The 18,319-nt window shown below is 47.3% G+C and overlaps 2 protein-coding genes and 1 long non-coding RNA gene across 5 annotated transcripts in view; 1 reads left to right on the top strand and 2 right to left on the bottom strand.

The window, feature by feature from the left end:
* Nucleotides 1-5,376, bottom strand: part of LOC130516660 (regulator of G-protein signaling 6-like) — a 38,587-nt gene extending 33,211 nt beyond the window's left edge. Inside the window, exons 1-2 of the mRNA XM_057017876.1 lie at nucleotides 5,252-5,376; nucleotides 1,819-2,126 (exon numbers count right to left, since the gene is read on the bottom strand). Coding sequence (XP_056873856.1) covers nucleotides 1,819-2,028 — 210 coding nt within the window. The 5' untranslated portion in view covers nucleotides 2,029-2,126; nucleotides 5,252-5,376. The remainder of the gene's footprint in view (nucleotides 1-1,818; nucleotides 2,127-5,251) is intronic.
* LOC130516664 (uncharacterized) lies at nucleotides 3,853-10,513 on the top strand. The gene is made up of 2 exons (XR_008947554.1): nucleotides 3,853-4,666; nucleotides 7,646-10,513. It is a non-coding gene; the product is annotated as an uncharacterized LOC130516664 (long non-coding RNA).
* Nucleotides 8,283-18,319, bottom strand: part of sipa1l1 (signal-induced proliferation-associated 1 like 1) — a 43,277-nt gene continuing 33,240 nt past the window's right edge. For 2 of the 3 annotated variants that reach the window (XM_057017874.1, XM_057017873.1), the window contains exons 12-25: nucleotides 17,909-18,007; nucleotides 17,458-17,633; nucleotides 17,056-17,343; nucleotides 16,734-16,883; nucleotides 16,326-16,459; nucleotides 14,448-14,545; nucleotides 13,871-14,358; nucleotides 12,932-13,123; nucleotides 12,437-12,599; nucleotides 12,040-12,274; nucleotides 11,708-11,878; nucleotides 11,454-11,565; nucleotides 11,273-11,351; nucleotides 8,283-10,999 (exon numbers count right to left, since the gene is read on the bottom strand). In XM_057017874.1, coding sequence (XP_056873854.1) covers nucleotides 10,856-10,999; nucleotides 11,273-11,351; nucleotides 11,454-11,565; nucleotides 11,708-11,878; nucleotides 12,040-12,274; nucleotides 12,437-12,599; nucleotides 12,932-13,123; nucleotides 13,871-14,358; nucleotides 14,448-14,545; nucleotides 16,326-16,459; nucleotides 16,734-16,883; nucleotides 17,056-17,343; nucleotides 17,458-17,633; nucleotides 17,909-18,007 — 2,529 coding nt within the window. In that variant the 3' untranslated portion in view covers nucleotides 8,283-10,855. The remainder of the gene's footprint in view (nucleotides 11,000-11,272; nucleotides 11,352-11,453; nucleotides 11,566-11,707; nucleotides 11,879-12,039; nucleotides 12,275-12,436; nucleotides 12,600-12,931; nucleotides 13,124-13,870; nucleotides 14,359-14,447; nucleotides 14,546-16,325; nucleotides 16,460-16,733; nucleotides 16,884-17,055; nucleotides 17,344-17,457; nucleotides 17,634-17,908; nucleotides 18,008-18,319) is intronic. The other variant, XM_057017875.1, reaches the window with a different exon arrangement.

Here is an 18,319-nt window from a genome sequence, read left to right on the forward strand (position 1 = left end):
GCATATGGTTTGTCCAACACCGTCGTCTCTGTTTGGTCTTTTAGCCCCGGAGCACTTTTAGGATGCGTTCCAGCCGCTCGGAGGAACGTGGGCGACAGGTATGTGAATAAACAGCTCGTTAGATAAACAGACCAACAACACAGCGGCTGCAAAACAGAATAGCGGGGTGGGCTTCTAAGATGCAGGAACCCACCGAGGAGACGCACAAAATGAGCCGTATACAACAGATGAAGAGCAAAGGGACAGTAAATCCATGTTTATCTGTCAAAAGCATCACATCCCCTAGAGGATTAACCTACACCGACCTAGAATCTGCTCTCACGTTGCATCTTCAGGTGTTCTAAAGTATCTCACTTGATTAGGAGCGGAGCTCCCCAAGGTCCACTCCTCACCCCCACACAGTTTCACCTCCTGACTGGATGATTTATGATTCGTCCAGAAGGGCCAATGGGAGGGCGGCCCAGGAAGTACATATTGCACACCGTAGCGCTCTTTTGTTCTGGTGTGTGGAGACACTGGGATGTTTGTGGTTTTTGATACGGTTTCACCATCATGCTGAAAACCACGGCTGTTTCGTGTTTATTTGGCCATCCCTCTTTATTCTTTCTACACTATTGTGCAAATGTTTTTGTAGCATGGTGCAAACCCCCAGGCAGCAGATAAAGGTGGAAGATGGAGGCAAATAATTCCAGTCCCACGTTGAGGAACGGTTGTGGCACCGCAGAGTTATTCTCTTTTCAAAACTGGTGATCCTAAACGACAAAAATGAGGTTTAAATGATGATATCTCAAGTGTGTTGAGCGCACGTTCCATTGGTTGACAACTGGTTAACAACTTTGACCTCCGGGACATCCATTTGCAGCCACTCAGTCTCAGTGAGCGATGAGGTTTATTATTCAACCTCACACGTCCTTTCTTGCATTTTTATCAAACAGAAAGAATCCCAGCACCAATATCTCCGTTAACTGAATAAACCCCAGGAGCAAAGGTCGCGTTAGTGCATGCAAAACGGTGGCAGACGACACAGGCAGAGGAACTGAGGGTTTTTAAGATCTGTGGCGAGCAAAGCCCTCTACAGCTTTCTAATTCTACGCTGCCGGAGCTCCTCAGCTCTGCAGCCGTAACAGAGCTGACGCACAGGTGGAGGACAGGTGCTCTGACAGCAGGGGCAGGCTGGAGTTTGTGACGGGAAGAGTGAAGAGCTGATTTACTGCAGCACTAAAAAGTGACGCGACGAGTGGGCGCCAAAATAAAGGGCAGGATAGTGAGACAGCAGCTCCAGAGACGTGACTTTCCTATCAGAGCTGTGGCTGTTAGCAGGATGGGGGGTGGGAGGAGGTGGACCAGGGAGCTGGAGACTTTAGCTCGTTTTATGTGGTTAAAAACAGGTCCGATGCTTCAACGACAGCCTTCATTTGGGAAGAGACGTTGCCTCTGGAAGGCCAGTATTCCAGGCCTTCTAGAGGTGACCTGTTAGGCGCCACCTCTCACACACGCTGCTGCCTGTTGCCAGGCCCGAGCTCTCCAGAAACCCATACATTAAACTGATATTTTCTGGGGGGCAGAACCTGACTCTGCACCATAACGACCAGGTGCCTCATATCTACTCAGACTGTGAAGCTAATGACCTCTTGCCTTTAGTCTTTTCTGCAGTGTGTCAAGTAAACGAAGAATTTAATGAACTGAAGCCAAAGAATAGAACTATTAACGCTGCTTCATTGTCCAGGGACAATGGTTCTACAGGACCTGTAGGAGCCGTGGGAGCCAGCTTATCTGACAAAGACGATAAAGCGTTCAAAATCTCGGGTTTGCTCTTACTTTTCTGTAGAGAATCATGTTGGGGGAGTCGTTGTCCGTGTCCACGGTGCTCGCGGACCTCGTGGACAGCATAGGTCGACTTGGGTTCTCCTGGTGGACATCTTTCAGCTCCTCAGAGCCCTCATCATTCTCTGAGGACTCCTCAGATGTTGGCTGCTGCTGCTCCTCTTCCTCCTCCTGCTGCTGCTGCTGCTGAGGTGCCTCAGCCATCACTACACTCCCTCCTCAAGTCTTCTTCTATGTGATTATCCTTTCTCCTTTATCTTCTCCAGTCTCTGGCCCCTCTTCTTTATGGCCTCTGCCGCTGGCTGCAGGGGAGGAAAAGTGACAAATGAGACTCTCTCTCTCTCTCTCCTGTCATCACACAAAGGATGGATGAAATAAAGGCGCCATAAACTCCAATAATTCCTGTCTTATTTCTTCCATTTTTGCCCCAGAAACAATTCAACTTCTGCTCCTGCGTCCTATGGAGGCGACCTCTCCTCCGCTCGCTTCCATGACGTCTGAGGCCAAAGGGGGACAAAGACGTCACAAAGAATGCAGAAACCAGCTGCAGAAAAGGCAAATCTAATTGTATTTCAGCACAGACACACACCTACACACACACACACAGTATTAATGTGTCTGACACTTGGCAAAGGAGAATGACGATCAGAGGAGATAAAAATAGTGAGGTTAAAAATACACTAAGTGAAATACAGTGTAATGATGACTGCAACCTGGGGGGGGGGGGGCTGGTGCCCGAGTCACATCCGAGGAAGGAAGTTCCTGGAAGTTTTTTAAAGGCGGAAGGTCCAATGAAGAAACTCTGAAGGAGAATCTGATTCAGTCCACAGGAAAACCGACCGAGAACAGAGAAGAAGCTCAGTCTCCAGACTGACGGAGGGTCTGTGGCTGGAATCTGACGTCTGCCTTAATTCCAAATGTTGAATCATGTTGAACCTCCTTCAGGCTCCCCTGGAGGAGGAAGGAGCCACTCCGAGCACGACAATAGACCCAATCGGCTGCAATCAAACTACACCAGTAGATGAAGAGTTTGGTCCTTCTTGACATTGAAGGTGGTTCCTCAAATCCTACTTTTACCTCCAAAGCAACACATATAAACTGGGGCTTGGGGGGTCCTCCAGGACCTCGCTTTGTCTACAGGCCTTGAAGATGTGGGGCAATTAAGATCATCGTCTCTCATTTCACTCATCTTCGGTTCAAATTGAGGAATTACAGCGAATCCAGTTCATAAAACTCAAATTTCCAGGAGAGGGTGTGTGTATCTTTTCTATTGGTGAAGGCCTTCAGCTCCGTCACCTGGTTCTTCAGATCAATATAGCTGTTTGCCAGAGAGCCCACAGAGCGAGCGCTCGCCAGGCCTCGGAGGGTCGCCCGTGTTTGACCATCCGGATGACGCGGCGCCTCTCAAACGCCGTCTTTATTAGATCCGCACCATCTGCCCAGCAGCTATCCCAGTCCGCACCGTGCACCTCGAATCTTCTCCCCAGTAATGATCAGGTGCACGACGCCTTCACACCTCGGTCCCGGGAACGTGCACGCCGACACTTGAACATTTCATGCCAATGAATTTTTCAGGTGCGAGCACGCCGATCCGATCAGCCGGGATCAGAGCGGGTCTCCCTGCTTGAGATTCTGGAGGCAGCTTGAACACCAGCGCAGTGTCGGTCGTGCTCACCTTGAAACGCACCGCGAGAAATATCTCGACATCTCCCCGCCACTGCAGCTCACCAAAGTTGTTGTTGTTGTTGTTTTTAAGCTCCTTTCACTCGTCTCTGCCATAACTGTTGAGATGTATGAACCCACGCGTCATCGCAGGCGTCCACGCTCACAGTAACACTGATTTCTATCTCCTCCAGTCCTGCATCACTGGCACCGGATTAATGTTCCAGTCCATAAACACCTTCCACAGAGTAAAACGCCATAATTCTGTGGTGCCGCGAGCTCGCCTCCTCCGCTCAGCAGCATTGCTGACGTTTTATTATGGATCGTGCTGCTGGTGCTGGAGCAGAGCATCAGAGCTCTCTGGATTCCGCTCGTCTGTTCGTCTCATGTCCTGCAGTCGGAGCCTCGGGGGTCCAAGGCCGACGATGGCGCCCAGCGGAACCAGTCAGGAGGAATCGCAGCATCAGCCTTCCTGACGCCTTAAGTGAAATTTCACATTCTTCACTTGCGCAAAAGGCCCCTCCTCTGCCTCTTCAGCCTCGTTAGGCTGATTTATCGTTAGGACCTCAGCATTTACTCTATATAGTGGTAAATAAAAACACAATCAGCTCACTCGCAGGTTTGGATTTAGTGTTGAGTGAGATTTTAAAGAAAAACGAACCATGGTGACCCAACCCCTGCGAGGGAACCTGAATCAGCTTCTTTTGTCTCCTCGCGTGCTGTGATAACAGGAAGTGGTTTCGCAGCGAGACGTCCTGCCATTTCCAAGTGGGTGTTATCGTGTTCCCTGAGGAACTCCTTGTTTCCCAGCCATCCTCAGGCAGGAGTGGAGGGAGGAAGTCTGCCTGAGTCACACGGACGTAACGGAGAGCGTCGGTCCAGAGGCCGTCCGTCTAACCTACACATGGATGGGGATTATTTTTGTATGGAACAGAGCAGTTTGGCTCTTTGATAATTATCCCAGCAGGACTTTAACAGCAGAGAGTAGCTGGACATTGAACGCAGGTTCGACTCGTCCGTCTGCTGGGATTCTCCCACATTTGGGAATCCACATGGAAGCACTCATCCCTCTTCCTGGTGAGGGTCCTGTCTGCTGCCGTGGGGGGTCCAGATCGTCCGTTAAGTCCTGTCGTTTAACGTCGGAGAAAAGTGTTGAGCAAGTTCTTGCAGTTGTTGAGAGGTCAGTTTTAGCGTTGGGTCAATAGTACACAGACTGTTGTTCGGCCTTTCCAGGTCACGTGCAACTTAGAACACAGCTGGACCTACGGAGGGTTTAGATCCCTCTAAAATCTATGAAAAAGATTCTGAGCAGCTATACTGTCCATCAAAATGTCTGTGTTTACACCACCGACACGCACGCACAGGGTCTGTCTTCAACAGCTGTCTGTGATCGATCCTCACACTGATGATCCACTCCCACAGCACCCTCAGCCAGCAACCTAATTTAGCCTCTCTCACGCACGCGCTGAGAGTCGCAAAGAGTTTACCTGCCTCATTTGCTGTCATGCTCATGTAGTTATCCACACACGCACACGCACACGTTCAAATGCAGCGCACAAACTTGGGTCGGAGTGCGCGCTCTTACCAATCAAAGATGGGATTAAACGCACCGTGTCTCTCTTGGTCTCACGCACGCACGCACGCACGCACAGCGGAAAGAGACAGTAGTGTAACTGCAGTCTCCTTCATCCAGATTCTTTTAGCTGCTCTTCCTCATTCTCCCCTCCATCATCATCCATCATCCATCATCCATCCAGCCTCTTACCTCCACCTCAGCGCCGGCTTCTCTCTGCCTGCGAGCTCCGAAGCCAAAGAGCGGCTCCTGCACCGACCCAGCGGAGGGCTGCACGGAGAGGGAGGGGGGGGGGGGGGGCAGGGAGAGGGAGAGAGGGAGGGGAGGGAGAGAGAGACAGAAAGGGGGCTGCACGGAGAGGGAGGGGGGGCAGGGAGAGAGAGAGAGGGAGGGGAGGGAGAGAGAGAGAAGGGGGAGAGGGGGGCTGCACGGGGGGGGGGGGGGGGAGAGCCGGAGACACTAACTCCGACAGAAAGAGTTTAATTTAATTTATACACCAACTAAATTACGTCAATTACTTTTACATTGCAGCTAAGCAACATTTTCATTCATATACAATATAATCAGACTTTCTGCAAAAGGACCAATCGGAACTATCATTTAACTTTAATTTAATTAAATTCAAGCAAACTAAAGTTCGTGGTAGCTGCTCTCTGTCTAATAGGTAGTAGAATAGAATAAATAGAATTTTATTCATTCAAAACTGGAGAAGAATTGTTTTACATGCACCCTACTGTAGAGGCAGCATGTTCAAAACACACACACACACACACACACACACACACACACACACACACACACACACATCACAGTATGATAACGATGTCCGGTGATCAGATACTAAAATGTCTCGTTAACTGAGCTCGGCCCGAACACAAATTAAATGAAGTCAATCCTCCAAACGCAACAGCGTTTTCGTGACACCGGGTCAGGGAACCGGGTCGGGGAACCGGGTCGGGGAACTGACTCGGGTTCGGGTCTGATCGTCCATCACCGAGGAGCGCGGACTCCCGTCTGCCGTCTGTCGGCCAGTGTCTGTTACTGCAGCGGTCTGGGCGGTCCTTTGGAACCAGCCATTAAGAGACCTGAGATACAATTATTTCACTGAGAATTGCTAAAAAATGGATTTAAAAATGCTTATTTTTGAAGCTATGGGGTATTTTTGTCTTTCTTTTCTCAATTTTACCCTAGTATACGACAGCTCCCCAGTAAACAGAGCAATCATGTATTTATTGTGCTGTACAGTAAATAGCCTACAGCTTCCTAAACACACAGAAATCCATACTTATAGATGCAAATGGAAGCTAAGATCCACAGTGACGGTCAAAGTTTACTGTCGTGATACATCTGGTTAGCTTTGGCCCATTCTCGCTCCCTCGGAGGATTCTATCCTAATATCAGCGTGAGCCAGCGCAGATCTGGTCCAGGAGGAGCTTCAGAAATGGACTCTGAGATGTGGGGAGGGATTTAGACCGCCAACATCAAGGCATCTGATGCAAAGGTGCACTAGGGGAGGAAATCTGGTGGTTTCTTTACTCAAGGGGGTGGGGGTGGTGGGGGTTCCACCTCCTTATAATGAGTGTGTGTGTGTGTGTGTGTGTGTGGGTGGACAAAAGCCCATTTCTACACAGCATGTGATTCATGGCACATTCTCACCCGCAGCTGCTGGAGACTAAAAATATTTGCTGCCCTAATTTATTGGAATATTAGTGGGACAGCGAGCGGCGCTGCCAGCACTCTTCCAAAGCCAGTCACAGCTCCTCCTTCGCTTCCTCCTTCGCTTTGCTCTTTAGTGGATGTCAATTCGCTCGCAAATCAATACATGCACTTACTAGCTAGCTGCCTCCCAAAACAACACTGATACTAATGGGCCACTCTAGCCTCACACGCACAAGCACGCACACACACACACACACACACACACACACACACATTTACAGCCTCCACTCTGGACCAACTGAATTATTGAGCAACAGTAAACAGGAAGAGAAGATCCTACTGCGTGTTTGTTTGCTTGTGTAAGTGGTGTGCTGGATCATCATGCACACTTATGTCATTACTCCTATCTTTGTGAGGACTTCCATCCCATGTCCAGCTTCCTACACTAACCTCTAACCCCCCCACAACCCAATGCTAACCTGAGCCTTGGTTTAGACCAAGTCTGCACCTTCAGACAGGTGTTTGAAGTTGTGAGGATCTGGACAAATGTCCTCACTCTGCTAGAGAAATAATTTATTTATAATGCGTAGAAAGCATGTTCAACACACACACACACACACACACACACACACACACACACACACACACACACACACACACACACAGTTTAAAGTTTAAACTATGGCACCAGCTCCACAGTGCAGGCCTGACCAATAATCATCTAAATGGCAACAAACATCATTTCCTGTGACTTGTTGGTGATAAAATGGTGGTTTTAGGACACAAAGGAGACGACGGTGACCAGTGTGGTGCGTCGCGGTTGCATCCTAGACGACTCGACACCTCGTACATTGTCAGTCTGACCACGATAACGACGATAAGAGCTGCAGGGAGACGTGACGGTGGCCTTGTGTGTGTTGACTGCAGGACAAAGTTGAGCCAAAATATCAAGCGTCCCCACGCCGGCGAGGGAAGAAGGGGAGGAGGAACTCTGTCTGAGACGCCTCTCTGACCACTGGGGGCAGCAGAGATGACAAGAAAACGTGCAGCCTGACCAAAAACGCTGAGGTGTGATAAATAATCCGGCGAAGCACCGAATGCACCGAATAATCACCAAATGAGTGGATTATCCTGTGGATCCGTCGCGTCCTAAAGCTGTTTGCATAACAGGCCAGTTTCAGCTGCACATTTTCTGGTTCCTTTCTTATGTGCTGAGGTTGTGGATGTTGGCTTCGATATTTATCTTGATTTTCTGCCTCTTTTTTCCAGCCCAAACACCCGATTTTGTAGCTCAGGGCCTGGTGGGGAAGGCGTGAACGGGTGCAGGTCACACGAGTATAAGCGGTGGCTTCTGGTGAATACACCAGATGAAAGCATATTCCATTATGTGTGTCAGCAGGCCGCTTTTGATTTATCAATTGATATATTACTCAGAATAAAATGGGCGTCAAACAGGGGTCATCGTGCACATCCACACTGCTACAGAGCCCTGGATGACTCTTGTGCACTGTGTGTTTAGCCCACACAAGTGGCGAAAACCATTAAATTGCAAGCAACGATGTGATTATTTCAGAAACTTTAATACTGTGATCACTGCAAATGTCTTTTTCATACCTTTACAGTTTACAAAGACAATGGATCCAGGATGTAAACAGTATTCCCAACTCGACAAAGATTTCTGGCCCTTGAGAAACAGCGCGCATCACGTCCACCGAGACACCGTGGGGGGAAACGAAACCCTCCTTTCCTATATACGACAGAGGATGCACCCCAAAAAAGGAAGAAAGAGGAGAAAAAACTATAGACAAAAAAAAGAGGAATCATCAATAATCTCACTGGTGAGTTTGCCTTCCTTCCACCTGCCACTTTTAAAGATGGCCGCACTTCATTTACTATACAGAAAAAGCTAGAACACTTTCCATTTACAGTAAAACGGTATCTATCATTTAAGCATCAATGTACAATTTACAGTCCAATCTTTCTGGGTCAGAAATATTCCATGAATTATTCTTCCGGATTAAACTGGCCAAGGCGTGAAATGGGCCTGAGCCGCTGCTGACACCAAGACGGACCGATTCCTAAAACAGAACCGACACCTCCAGCAGCTCCCTGCTCAGCTGCAAAGCCCGAGGCCGGCGAACGTAAACATCACATTTATTTGCACTTTTTGAATAACTTCTTTTACATTCAGATCTGGAGTAAAATTGTGCTGCGGGGGCTCTAACTGCATCAAGACCTGCAAAACATACACAAATAGATGCCTCTTTCCAGCTATGCTATATAAAGACCGTTACGTTTGTGACCTATAGTCATATTTAAGCAGCCTGATCGATCACTCTTCTGATAGAACGTTTGAACTTGGGGAAAAGGTGCAGACTAAAGCGGTAAAGATGGATACCACATGAGACTGAATGCAAAAGGCACACTCTGACACATATCCATGCACGGCACGCTACCGTCGCTGTTCCTAGGAGGCTAACCGGCCGGGCTGCATTCAGCCAAAATAATTAGACTGGTACGAAGCTGCATGAACTCATAAATGTGTAATGCGGCTGTGCGTTTGCAGTTATGTTTATTTTAAGGATGAGGAACAGCCTTTCCCTTTCATCCGTTCCCCTGGTGCTGTTCAAAGGCACGTCCCTTCTCTGCCTGGGAGTAAATGACCAAAGAAAAAGACTGGAGGCACAGCTGGATAGACTGATGCACATTCATGCAGTAACAGCACACACTGGCCCTGCTATAATCGCTGTTTTTGCTCCTTTGATCATGGCTATTTTAATCTCAGCACAAGATATTAGTGTCTTTTTTTTCTTGATGAGTTGCTTCCTTAAAATATCATCAAACACTTAACCTGAGGAGAGAGTAGATGTTTCGATACGGCACGTGCGCAGACTCGGAAACTTTACCCAAGTTCTGATCTTCTTACAGAAAATCTATCTTTGATTGTCTCTCAAAGCTGGCTTCTTTATTCCTTCTTGTTCTATGTAAGGATGGCCTCTGGTTGGTGTCTCATTTGGGAAAAACACTGAGTGGCGGAACAGATAATAATCAAGACAGTTCCACTGGTCACCACTAGGGGGCACTGTAATCAACACGACGGCAGGATTTGGCACCACAACCTACAACATAATACAGAATAAAAAGTATATATATTCAGGCTTTAGTCATATGAAAGAAAACCATTTAAATAATATAGATGACGATCTTCTTCAGTAACTAAACACAGTTTTTCAGTTTTACTGTACGAATGAAACAACTTATTTATTGGAATTATTATACAAGAAAATAAATTAACCTGGAAATAATAATTCCCTGGTGTTTCCTTCCCAAAAATGACTCTCTCATTTACCATCAGCTGGCTCTCTGTATTCCAGACAGTGGGATGGTGAATCCAGCCCTCTCCTTTTATCATCAAAGCTCGACGTTCACCTCTTTAATGGAAGCAGATGTGGACTCTGTCTCCTTTGCTGCCTCTAAAACACATTTTCCACACATAAACCTTCATCCCAGAGTGCTCGCTTATTGCAATACAATGAGGGTGGAGCGAAGCCCTCTGGTCATGCTTTATGGCACCACTTGCTGATGGCTTTTAAAGATGCTCTTGTGTTAGGTGCTTTGTGCCGTAGAGCCCGACCGCCGTCTGACGTCTACAGGCAAGAGGAGATGGAGGAACTCTGTGCACACCCGGGTGCTCTGGAGGAGCCTCAACCTGCTTCCATGTGAACGTACTGAAGACAGGAAACAATAAAGTTCTCCATTTATACGTGAAGGAAATTAAAATGTCTTCTGTCCAGAGTCTTGGCTCTCATTACAGGGGTGTGTGAGCAGGCGGAGTTCTTTGTGTACCCTTCGCTGATGGGTGAGATTTGGTAAACACCTCTGAGGGACGCTGTAAAAAGGAACAGGCAGTAAAACAAAGGACAAATATTTACTGTTGGTAGGCCGTCCTCTGCAATTATCCAGGTGTAACACCGGGGAGGGCAGATTAGGACACCTAACCAGGAAACTGGTCAGAGGGGTTTACACGCACCGATTAGAGTCCACCTCCTCTGAACTAATGGACTCGGACCGTGTGTGCTGACGTAAGCGCTTCTGTGTGTATGTGTGTGAGCGGGGTGAAGCGTGCACGTCGGAGCTTCAGTTCATGTCGATGGTGTTGAAGACCCACTCGGTGAACTTCTTGAGCTTGGCGGCGGATGTCTGTGACTCCTCCTGCAGCCTCTGGTTGTCCTCCCAGAGTCTCCTAATCTGTGCCTGGAGCCTCACCTTCTCCTCACGCTCCTGTAGAGTCGGAGACAATAATTAAAGGTGTTACTTTAATAAACTACGATCCCAACATTTTCTAAACTTTGGGTTTGACATAATCAGAGGAACGTCCTGCCGATAAGTGTTTGCTTCATTATTGTACACAAGCATGCACCACTGTAGTTGGAAATTAAAAAGCAAAAGCCAAAATGTTAAGAGTTAAGACAGTAACGGGCACAAAAATGCAGGAATAAGTCAAGTTAACAGAAAATGAAATGTTTGGAGCGTCTAATGTTGCAAGACCCCCACCTTCTTCAGATCCTCCTGGAGCATCTTGAGCATGGCCTCCAGTTTAGTCACCTTTCTCTCAAGTCCTATGTGACCCTCGCTGTGAAAGAGAACACCCAGAACTTATGCAACTGTTCTCCTTCTAGTTTAATAGAAACTGCATTCCACATCAGAAGGGACTCGTGTATTTACAGAGGGTTACCTGGATGTGGGCCGTGACAGAGGAACGGGCTGCAGCTCTATGTGGGGCTGCTGGGGACTGGAGGCACCACTGCTCCGGTGGTTGGACTCTCCAAAGACAAAACTTCGCTGGACTGTAGAAGAAGGAAGGAAATGGAGAAAAGACTGACCAACTGAGACTGGTCCAGTTTTAAACTCTACATCATGTTATGGTTGAGTCTCCGAATGAAGCTGCACCACAGAGAAGCAAATGTTGGCATTTATGTCCCCCGTTACCATAATGTGTGTTTCTTTCAGTCTCAAAGGAACTGGCCACATCCACCAGGTGGGTCCATTCCAGGGGACTGTCCCTGTCCGAAGATGGGAGGGGCATCAGCTCTGGGGGGAGGGGTCCACGATGGCGCTCAACCAAGTCCACCAATGACGTGTCAGATGCCGAAAGGTCACCTGATGGAAAATAAAGATGTAACGATCTAAAGCAGTTTCCCTCAGCTGCAAGTTGTCGTTTGTGGAATATTGTGGCTCAACAAAACTTCCACCCGACTGCAGGAAATCCACCCTGATGAGGACATACAGACCACTTCGAGAGACCACTTTGTAATTCTTACCGTGGAGCTTGACTCCCAGCTTGTAAGAAGGCCGTCGGAGAGGAACGCCTCGGGTGGTGGGTGAGCGTGGGAGTGTGGAGCAGCTGAATAGAACATCGCTGCCGAGTGTGGGCTCAGTCACTGAGTCACTCATGGAAGGCAGGCGCTGGCCGCGATAGATGCTCTCATCTGACAAGGTGCGATGTAGCGAGCGCCGGTGGCTGCTGGGTTGCACTGGTGGTGACTTCTGGTTGTGCTGCATGGGCACGTGTGAGTGCACATGTTTAAAAAAAAAAAAGAATGGCAGGATTTAGTGACCATATAGGATCTCACGGTGCTTTTCATCGGCAAATGGTGTTTATCAGAGATTTCACTGGATTGATTTTTGGATGAAATTCTAGAATGCTAGCAGGTGAACCTTCTCCTTGTGTCTCCGCGGCGGCGGTGGGCTGTCTGGGGCGCTGTGTCGCTTCACGTCTTCTTCTATAGTCGATTTGGCATGGGGCTGGGGTGAGTGCATGTCACGAAGGGATGGCCTTGGTGCTGGAATAACATCCACACTGCTCTCTCCTGGAGACTTCCTGGAATATGACAAAACCCAATATATTTGTTTATTACCTATTCTGAATCAATCAATCTCTTTTTTTTAAATAACGAGATTTACTGTAGTATTTTGTTCAACCACAGGAGGGCACTCTAGTAGCATGCATACAATTAATTTCAAAAAGACGCTGAAAACCAGGACAGAATGTGGTCTTTCATAGTCTTTCATGCTATTGGGACTGAGAGCAAACAACCTATAGAGGTTCAGGTTACGTACTAACTAAATCTGTATGCAGATCCATCACTTTTAAAAATCTATGTGGAAAATCACAAACTCCGGTGAAATTGTTCTGTCTGTTTTTTTGCTTACTTGCGTGTATCTCCAAAATCAACAGAATTAATGGTGGAACCCGGCTTTCTCCAGCCAATCAGATACTTGGACTGAGCTCCCTGGCGAGGGTAGAAGCTCTTAGGCCCGGGGGATGCTGAGGACTGGGATGAGGGAGAGGTGGCAGAAGAAGAGCATTCCTCTCTTGGGGTGCTATGGCCCGAGTGCCTGGCACTAAAAGCGGGAAGAGAGTAAAAACAATTGTCATCTTGGTAATAAGTCCAAATCTAAAACTAATGTGTCAATATGTACAGTAGTATAAAAACAACAGCATCATAATCCAAAATTTGAAAACCAATTAGATCCTATGCGACACAATGACTGATTCCAAAAGCAATTTAAATGCTAATAGTCAAGTAATTATCTTCAACTTTGATCAAAGGGATTACAGTGACGATGGATATAATAATAATAATAATAATAATAAATAATAATAATAATAACAATAAACACGTTTCACTCACACCTGCTTCCTGACATCAGTATGAAAATACTGCTGTGATGTTAAATGATTTTTCCCTGCCCACAACGCTTCTCTTTACAATTTAATGTTATGTTGCTCAGAAAAGTGAGACCTTCGTAAATTCAAACAGAACTTTCTCAAAAACCTCTGGGTGCGCTCCAAGGAAGTGGACAATTTACAGCGAATACAAGAATTATGCGACTTCACTCGCAAGAACGCTAGACAACTTTACTTTTGTTTCAGTTACTTCAGCGTGAAGGTGATGAATTTGATTAAGTTAGCAGATGGAGTCCACCGACCACAGATGTTTGTGCAGTGTTATATTTGACCTTTAGCTGAGGTGCCTTGGGGTTAGGGTTAGTAATAGCACGAGTCAGGCCTGTGGGACACTGAACCCGTTTCAAACGTTGATTGTGGTGCGATCTAAAAATATCACTAGATTAAAACAAATACACAACCTTGGGTGTGACCCAGTGTCACTCAGGCTGTAGGTGCTGCTGTCTCTAATGAGGAGATGAGTAGGTGGGGTTCGGCCTGTCCCGTCAAGACTCCTTTCCCCGGGAGGACCTGAGGACTCGGCAGCAGCCGGAGACCTCTCCAGCATCCTGCGTCCTCCTTCAGTGGGACTGTGCCACGGAGACACTGACCTCTCTCTGCCCTCTCGGCCTCCACTGGGAGCCAGCAGCGAGGTGGCGCTGCCGTGATGAGAATGAGAGTGGGAATGGTGAGGGGCTCCAAAAGAGCTGGTGTCAATTCCACTGTCGGCTGACGCCCCCTGAAGGTAACCTCCTCCTCCAAGTCCGTTGGGCTCCGACTCAGCCTGGTCACCACTGGGGCCACCACCTGCACCCATTTCGTACCATTTATCACTGTCACTGTGGCCCCCGCTGGAAGTTGTGCTGGATAGCGTGTTGCTGCCCGAGTGTCCGGAGTAATGGCCATCCGACTGCAGCCCAAAAAGAAACACGACTGAAAATGCACGTTCTGAATTCTAATGGTGGATACAAACAGCTCCTAGCAGATGTAACATCGGACCTGGCTTCCTTTCTTTGGGGAGAGGTGGATGACCTGCTCCTGCCTCTGGATACGAGGACCACCAGTGTAGCCCTGACTTGACTTAGAGACAGAGGCTTCTGGGGAAAAGAAATAAACAAAGCTAGTCCTGAAAACACACAGATTCAGTAGTAAAAACAAATCTGTTACCAAATCCATATTTTACTCCCCCTGCTCTTCTACCACACACTAAAACACATGTTTCCTGAAGGCCTACGCAGCTGACATTATGCCTCGGCTGCATTCATGAATGAACTGCAGATCATGTCATCCGCAGTCATGCACAGCGACGCTAAAGCTGTCCCCAGACAGCCCCTGCTGGCTTTGTTTGTTCTGGGCAAGCTGTGCCACACGAGGAGACGTGTCCGTGTCCTGCAGCAAAACTCGGGGTGCAAATGGGACTGTTGTGTAATTGTCTAGATGTTACGCAACAATATATGCAGAGCAAGCAAATAATGACCGGAGCATCACGAGACGGCGTGCTAAGGGAGGTATCACATCTGCTGGGGCGCATCTAGCAATGCAGCACGCTCCTCTTTATCTCCTTAAATACTAATAACGCTGCACAGCAGCATATACAATTTTCTCAACTAATTAAAATATGTTCAAAGCCTGTATCCTTTCTGCTAGAATATATGCAAATCTATAGCGTTAATTTAACTTAAGGCATTGTAGAAAGGGCATTTAAAATGTGAGAAGATAGAATGAAAGTCTTGACAAAGAGTCATTTCCTGCGTTTTGCCACTGATTGCATGAATTAATCATTAACCTGCCACAGGACATCAAAAGAACCCAAGTGGATAGAGAGTCAGAGGAAAGATGCGGCAGCATAACTAAATCTAATTATTACTCTCAAGCAAGTCCCGATAGACTGGGTTTAAGGCCGTAGTGCTGTTCTGATTTTGTACCAATCAAACGCACACAGTAAGAATCCTGGCCTTTGTATGGCTTGTGTTATTTCTGGACGGAGCCCTGCCACATCATCCCACTGAAGACTAAAAGGTCAAGAGAGTACAAATGAAAGGAAGTGGAAAGGACAGAGTCCCAAAACCAAAAAGACAACACAGTGGACTTTGAAGGGCTGAATACTTGGCGGACACAAAGTTGGCCTGTTGCTCTGTTCCACGGGGACCAACGAAGACATAAGTGCTAGAAAATGAGAGACTAGTCCCCAGGCTGCGGCTCTCAGAAACAGGTCGAGGGTATAGCCGAGCGCGTCAACGTCTAAGCCAAGTAACGTTCTACTTAGAATCAGAGTAGCCTGAGGTTTCTGTGGTTTTCAAAAAACAAGAAGAATATTTTAAAGTGCAGGGAAAAATATATGTAATTAAATAAGGCAAGGTACAAGTGTATAAAATGATGAATGAGAGGTAAATGGCATCTCTCAGTAAGAATGAAATGTCAGGGGAGCATAAGGAAATGAACCAGGCTGAGAGGAAGGAAAAGAGCAACAAAGAGGTTTGGTTAGCGCTATGCACCGACAGGAATGAAAAGAATGTCTCCCTTTTCCTTTCTTCAGACCTTAACAAGACGTAGGAGAAAGGGTATGGCCTAATTTCAACCCCTGAATAACTGCTACAGCATTTTATTTGTCTGTCTCACTGACTTCTTAAGACTTTGGTGCATTTTCGTGAAAGTTTTAAGTCATTTACAGCCTGCAGAAAAGGAACAGGTTAAAAAACCCAAAGGAGAAAGGAATGTGACTGTTGTCGAAGGTTGGCGAAGCTTTCTTACCACACGGGCACACTTCATATATTACTGGTTTTGTTGGTTATTTCAATGTTGTGCCAGCACTGACACATACTTATATAAAGACACATGAAATAAATTTGCAATGCTACAAATATTGTTAAAATTTACCTGTGGACCCTCGTTCAGACCCTCCCCCTTCCTCCATCCGGGACCAGTTAGGAGTGGACTTTCCACTGGACCCTCCCTCTGAGACCACCTCTCGTCTCTCTGCGGGCATTGGAGAGTGGCGAATTCCCCCAAACCTAGAGAACGAGCGCACAAGAATGAAGTCAGTCTCGTTTTTTTTTAATCTCGATTTGTAGAACCTTCTTTATCAAGCAACAATTGACAGTTTTAAAGACCTTTTCTCATAAGCTGTAGTGGGTGGAAGTTATAATATGAATGCCACCCGTCAAAGTGATACAATTAGACTCTAATGAGAACGCTTAATTTCCTTTTAATTGTTTTTTGACACGGCAAACTATCGTTTTCGAAGAGAATCCAGCCCCGGACGGTCGAATCCCCGCCCCTCCTTACTGTTCAGGCATCGACTTCTGCCTCCAGTGAGCAGAGCTTCCAGAAGCATCACTGGAACATGACAGGTTGCTGGGGGAGCTGCGGTTGTGAGGCGAGCGCCCCAGTGCCAAAGAAGAGGCCAGGCTGTAGCTTTCACTCCCAGGAGACACCCTGATTCATGAACAAACACATGCAGGCGCAGGAGTCATGGGTGTTTACACGCAGCACACGATGTTCACACAACGACTGTACGAGGACTATTTACAGCTCCGACAGTAGATAACAACAAATGGCTTCAGGACATATTCCATCCACGCTTCGTTGTTTAAAAAAAGAACCAAACCTCTTGGTGTCCAGTGGACGGCCATCGCTGCTGACGCTGCGTGGGATGACTGCCCCCCTCTCCAGTCTCTCAGCCGAGAGGGTCTTCCCCACCGAGCTGCCCAGGCTGATGGCCCTGTTGGGAGTGTGGGGCTGCGGTGACGCGGTCAGTGATTGCTGAGGGCTGCTGGATGTTCTCTGCCACTTGTTGTTGTTGCTGCGGAAGGGGAACTTGTATTCAAATGAGCCACTGTCGCTGCTGCTCCCCTTGTATTCCGACACCGGCATCCGATATAACTCTGAGCAGCCCCTGCGTAGAAGTGAAACGGGCACTTTATTACAGGCGGGGGCTGGCGTTTGAGATTTCTGCAGTTATTTCTATCATCGAGCCATATATAGTTTCTATGCCCTGACATTTGCCTACCTGCGAGGGGTGGCGTCATCATGCGGTGGGATGATGACAACACGGACACTCACAGTTGTCCTCAGGAGGTCAATCATCTGTTCATGAGTCAGTGTTGCGACTGCCACTTTGCAGATCTCGACTAGTCGGCTTCCCTGTCGCAGCCCCGCCTGCCAGGCGTACCCATAGGGCTCAACCTGTGATCAAGAGCGTGATTTAATGAGAACCGCTGTCTCCACGCCGCAGTCAGTCAAGCACCAAAGATGTTTAGCATCGCAACACCACATTATCATCATTAATGGCCAATGTAAAGAGAGAAACATCTACAAAAAGTGATTTCAACAGCAGTCGTAAAATGGAACCTGGTAGATCTTTTCGGGGTTAATATAAGCCAGTGTTTGATTAGTATGTTGGGGTCTGTTGTGGGTGTTTACTCCTGAATAAACGGCAGCGATTCATTGGAGAAACAAACCTCAGCCACGATGCCTTCATAGTTGACATGGAAGCCGAGCTGTCCCAGGCCATTTCTCCGGAGCGTCATCTCTGACGTCTCACAGCCTTTGGTTAGGAGCTGCACGTGGAGACAGCAGATAAATAGAGTAAGAGTTGATCCGCTACAGTTATAATACTTCAGAGATGGAAAGGGGGAAAAAAGGAAAAAGAAAAGTAAAGTAGTGCTGTCGAAGGATGAGTATTTTAAATCGCAATCAAGCTTTATTTTTGCTAAAATGAATAGAAACTCGGTGTATTGTGTTGTGGCAATATGAACAAAAGTATAATGCTTTTCTATGTGGTTTTCTTTTCATTTATAAATAACACAAAGGCCAATGATGGGCAGGCACATTTCAAGGTTTTTTTCTTCTGTTCTAGGAAACCTATAAAG

Source organism: Takifugu flavidus, chromosome 19, assembly GCF_003711565.1.
Source record: "Takifugu flavidus isolate HTHZ2018 chromosome 19, ASM371156v2, whole genome shotgun sequence".
Classification (NCBI taxonomy): Eukaryota; Metazoa; Chordata; class Actinopteri; order Tetraodontiformes; family Tetraodontidae; genus Takifugu; species Takifugu flavidus.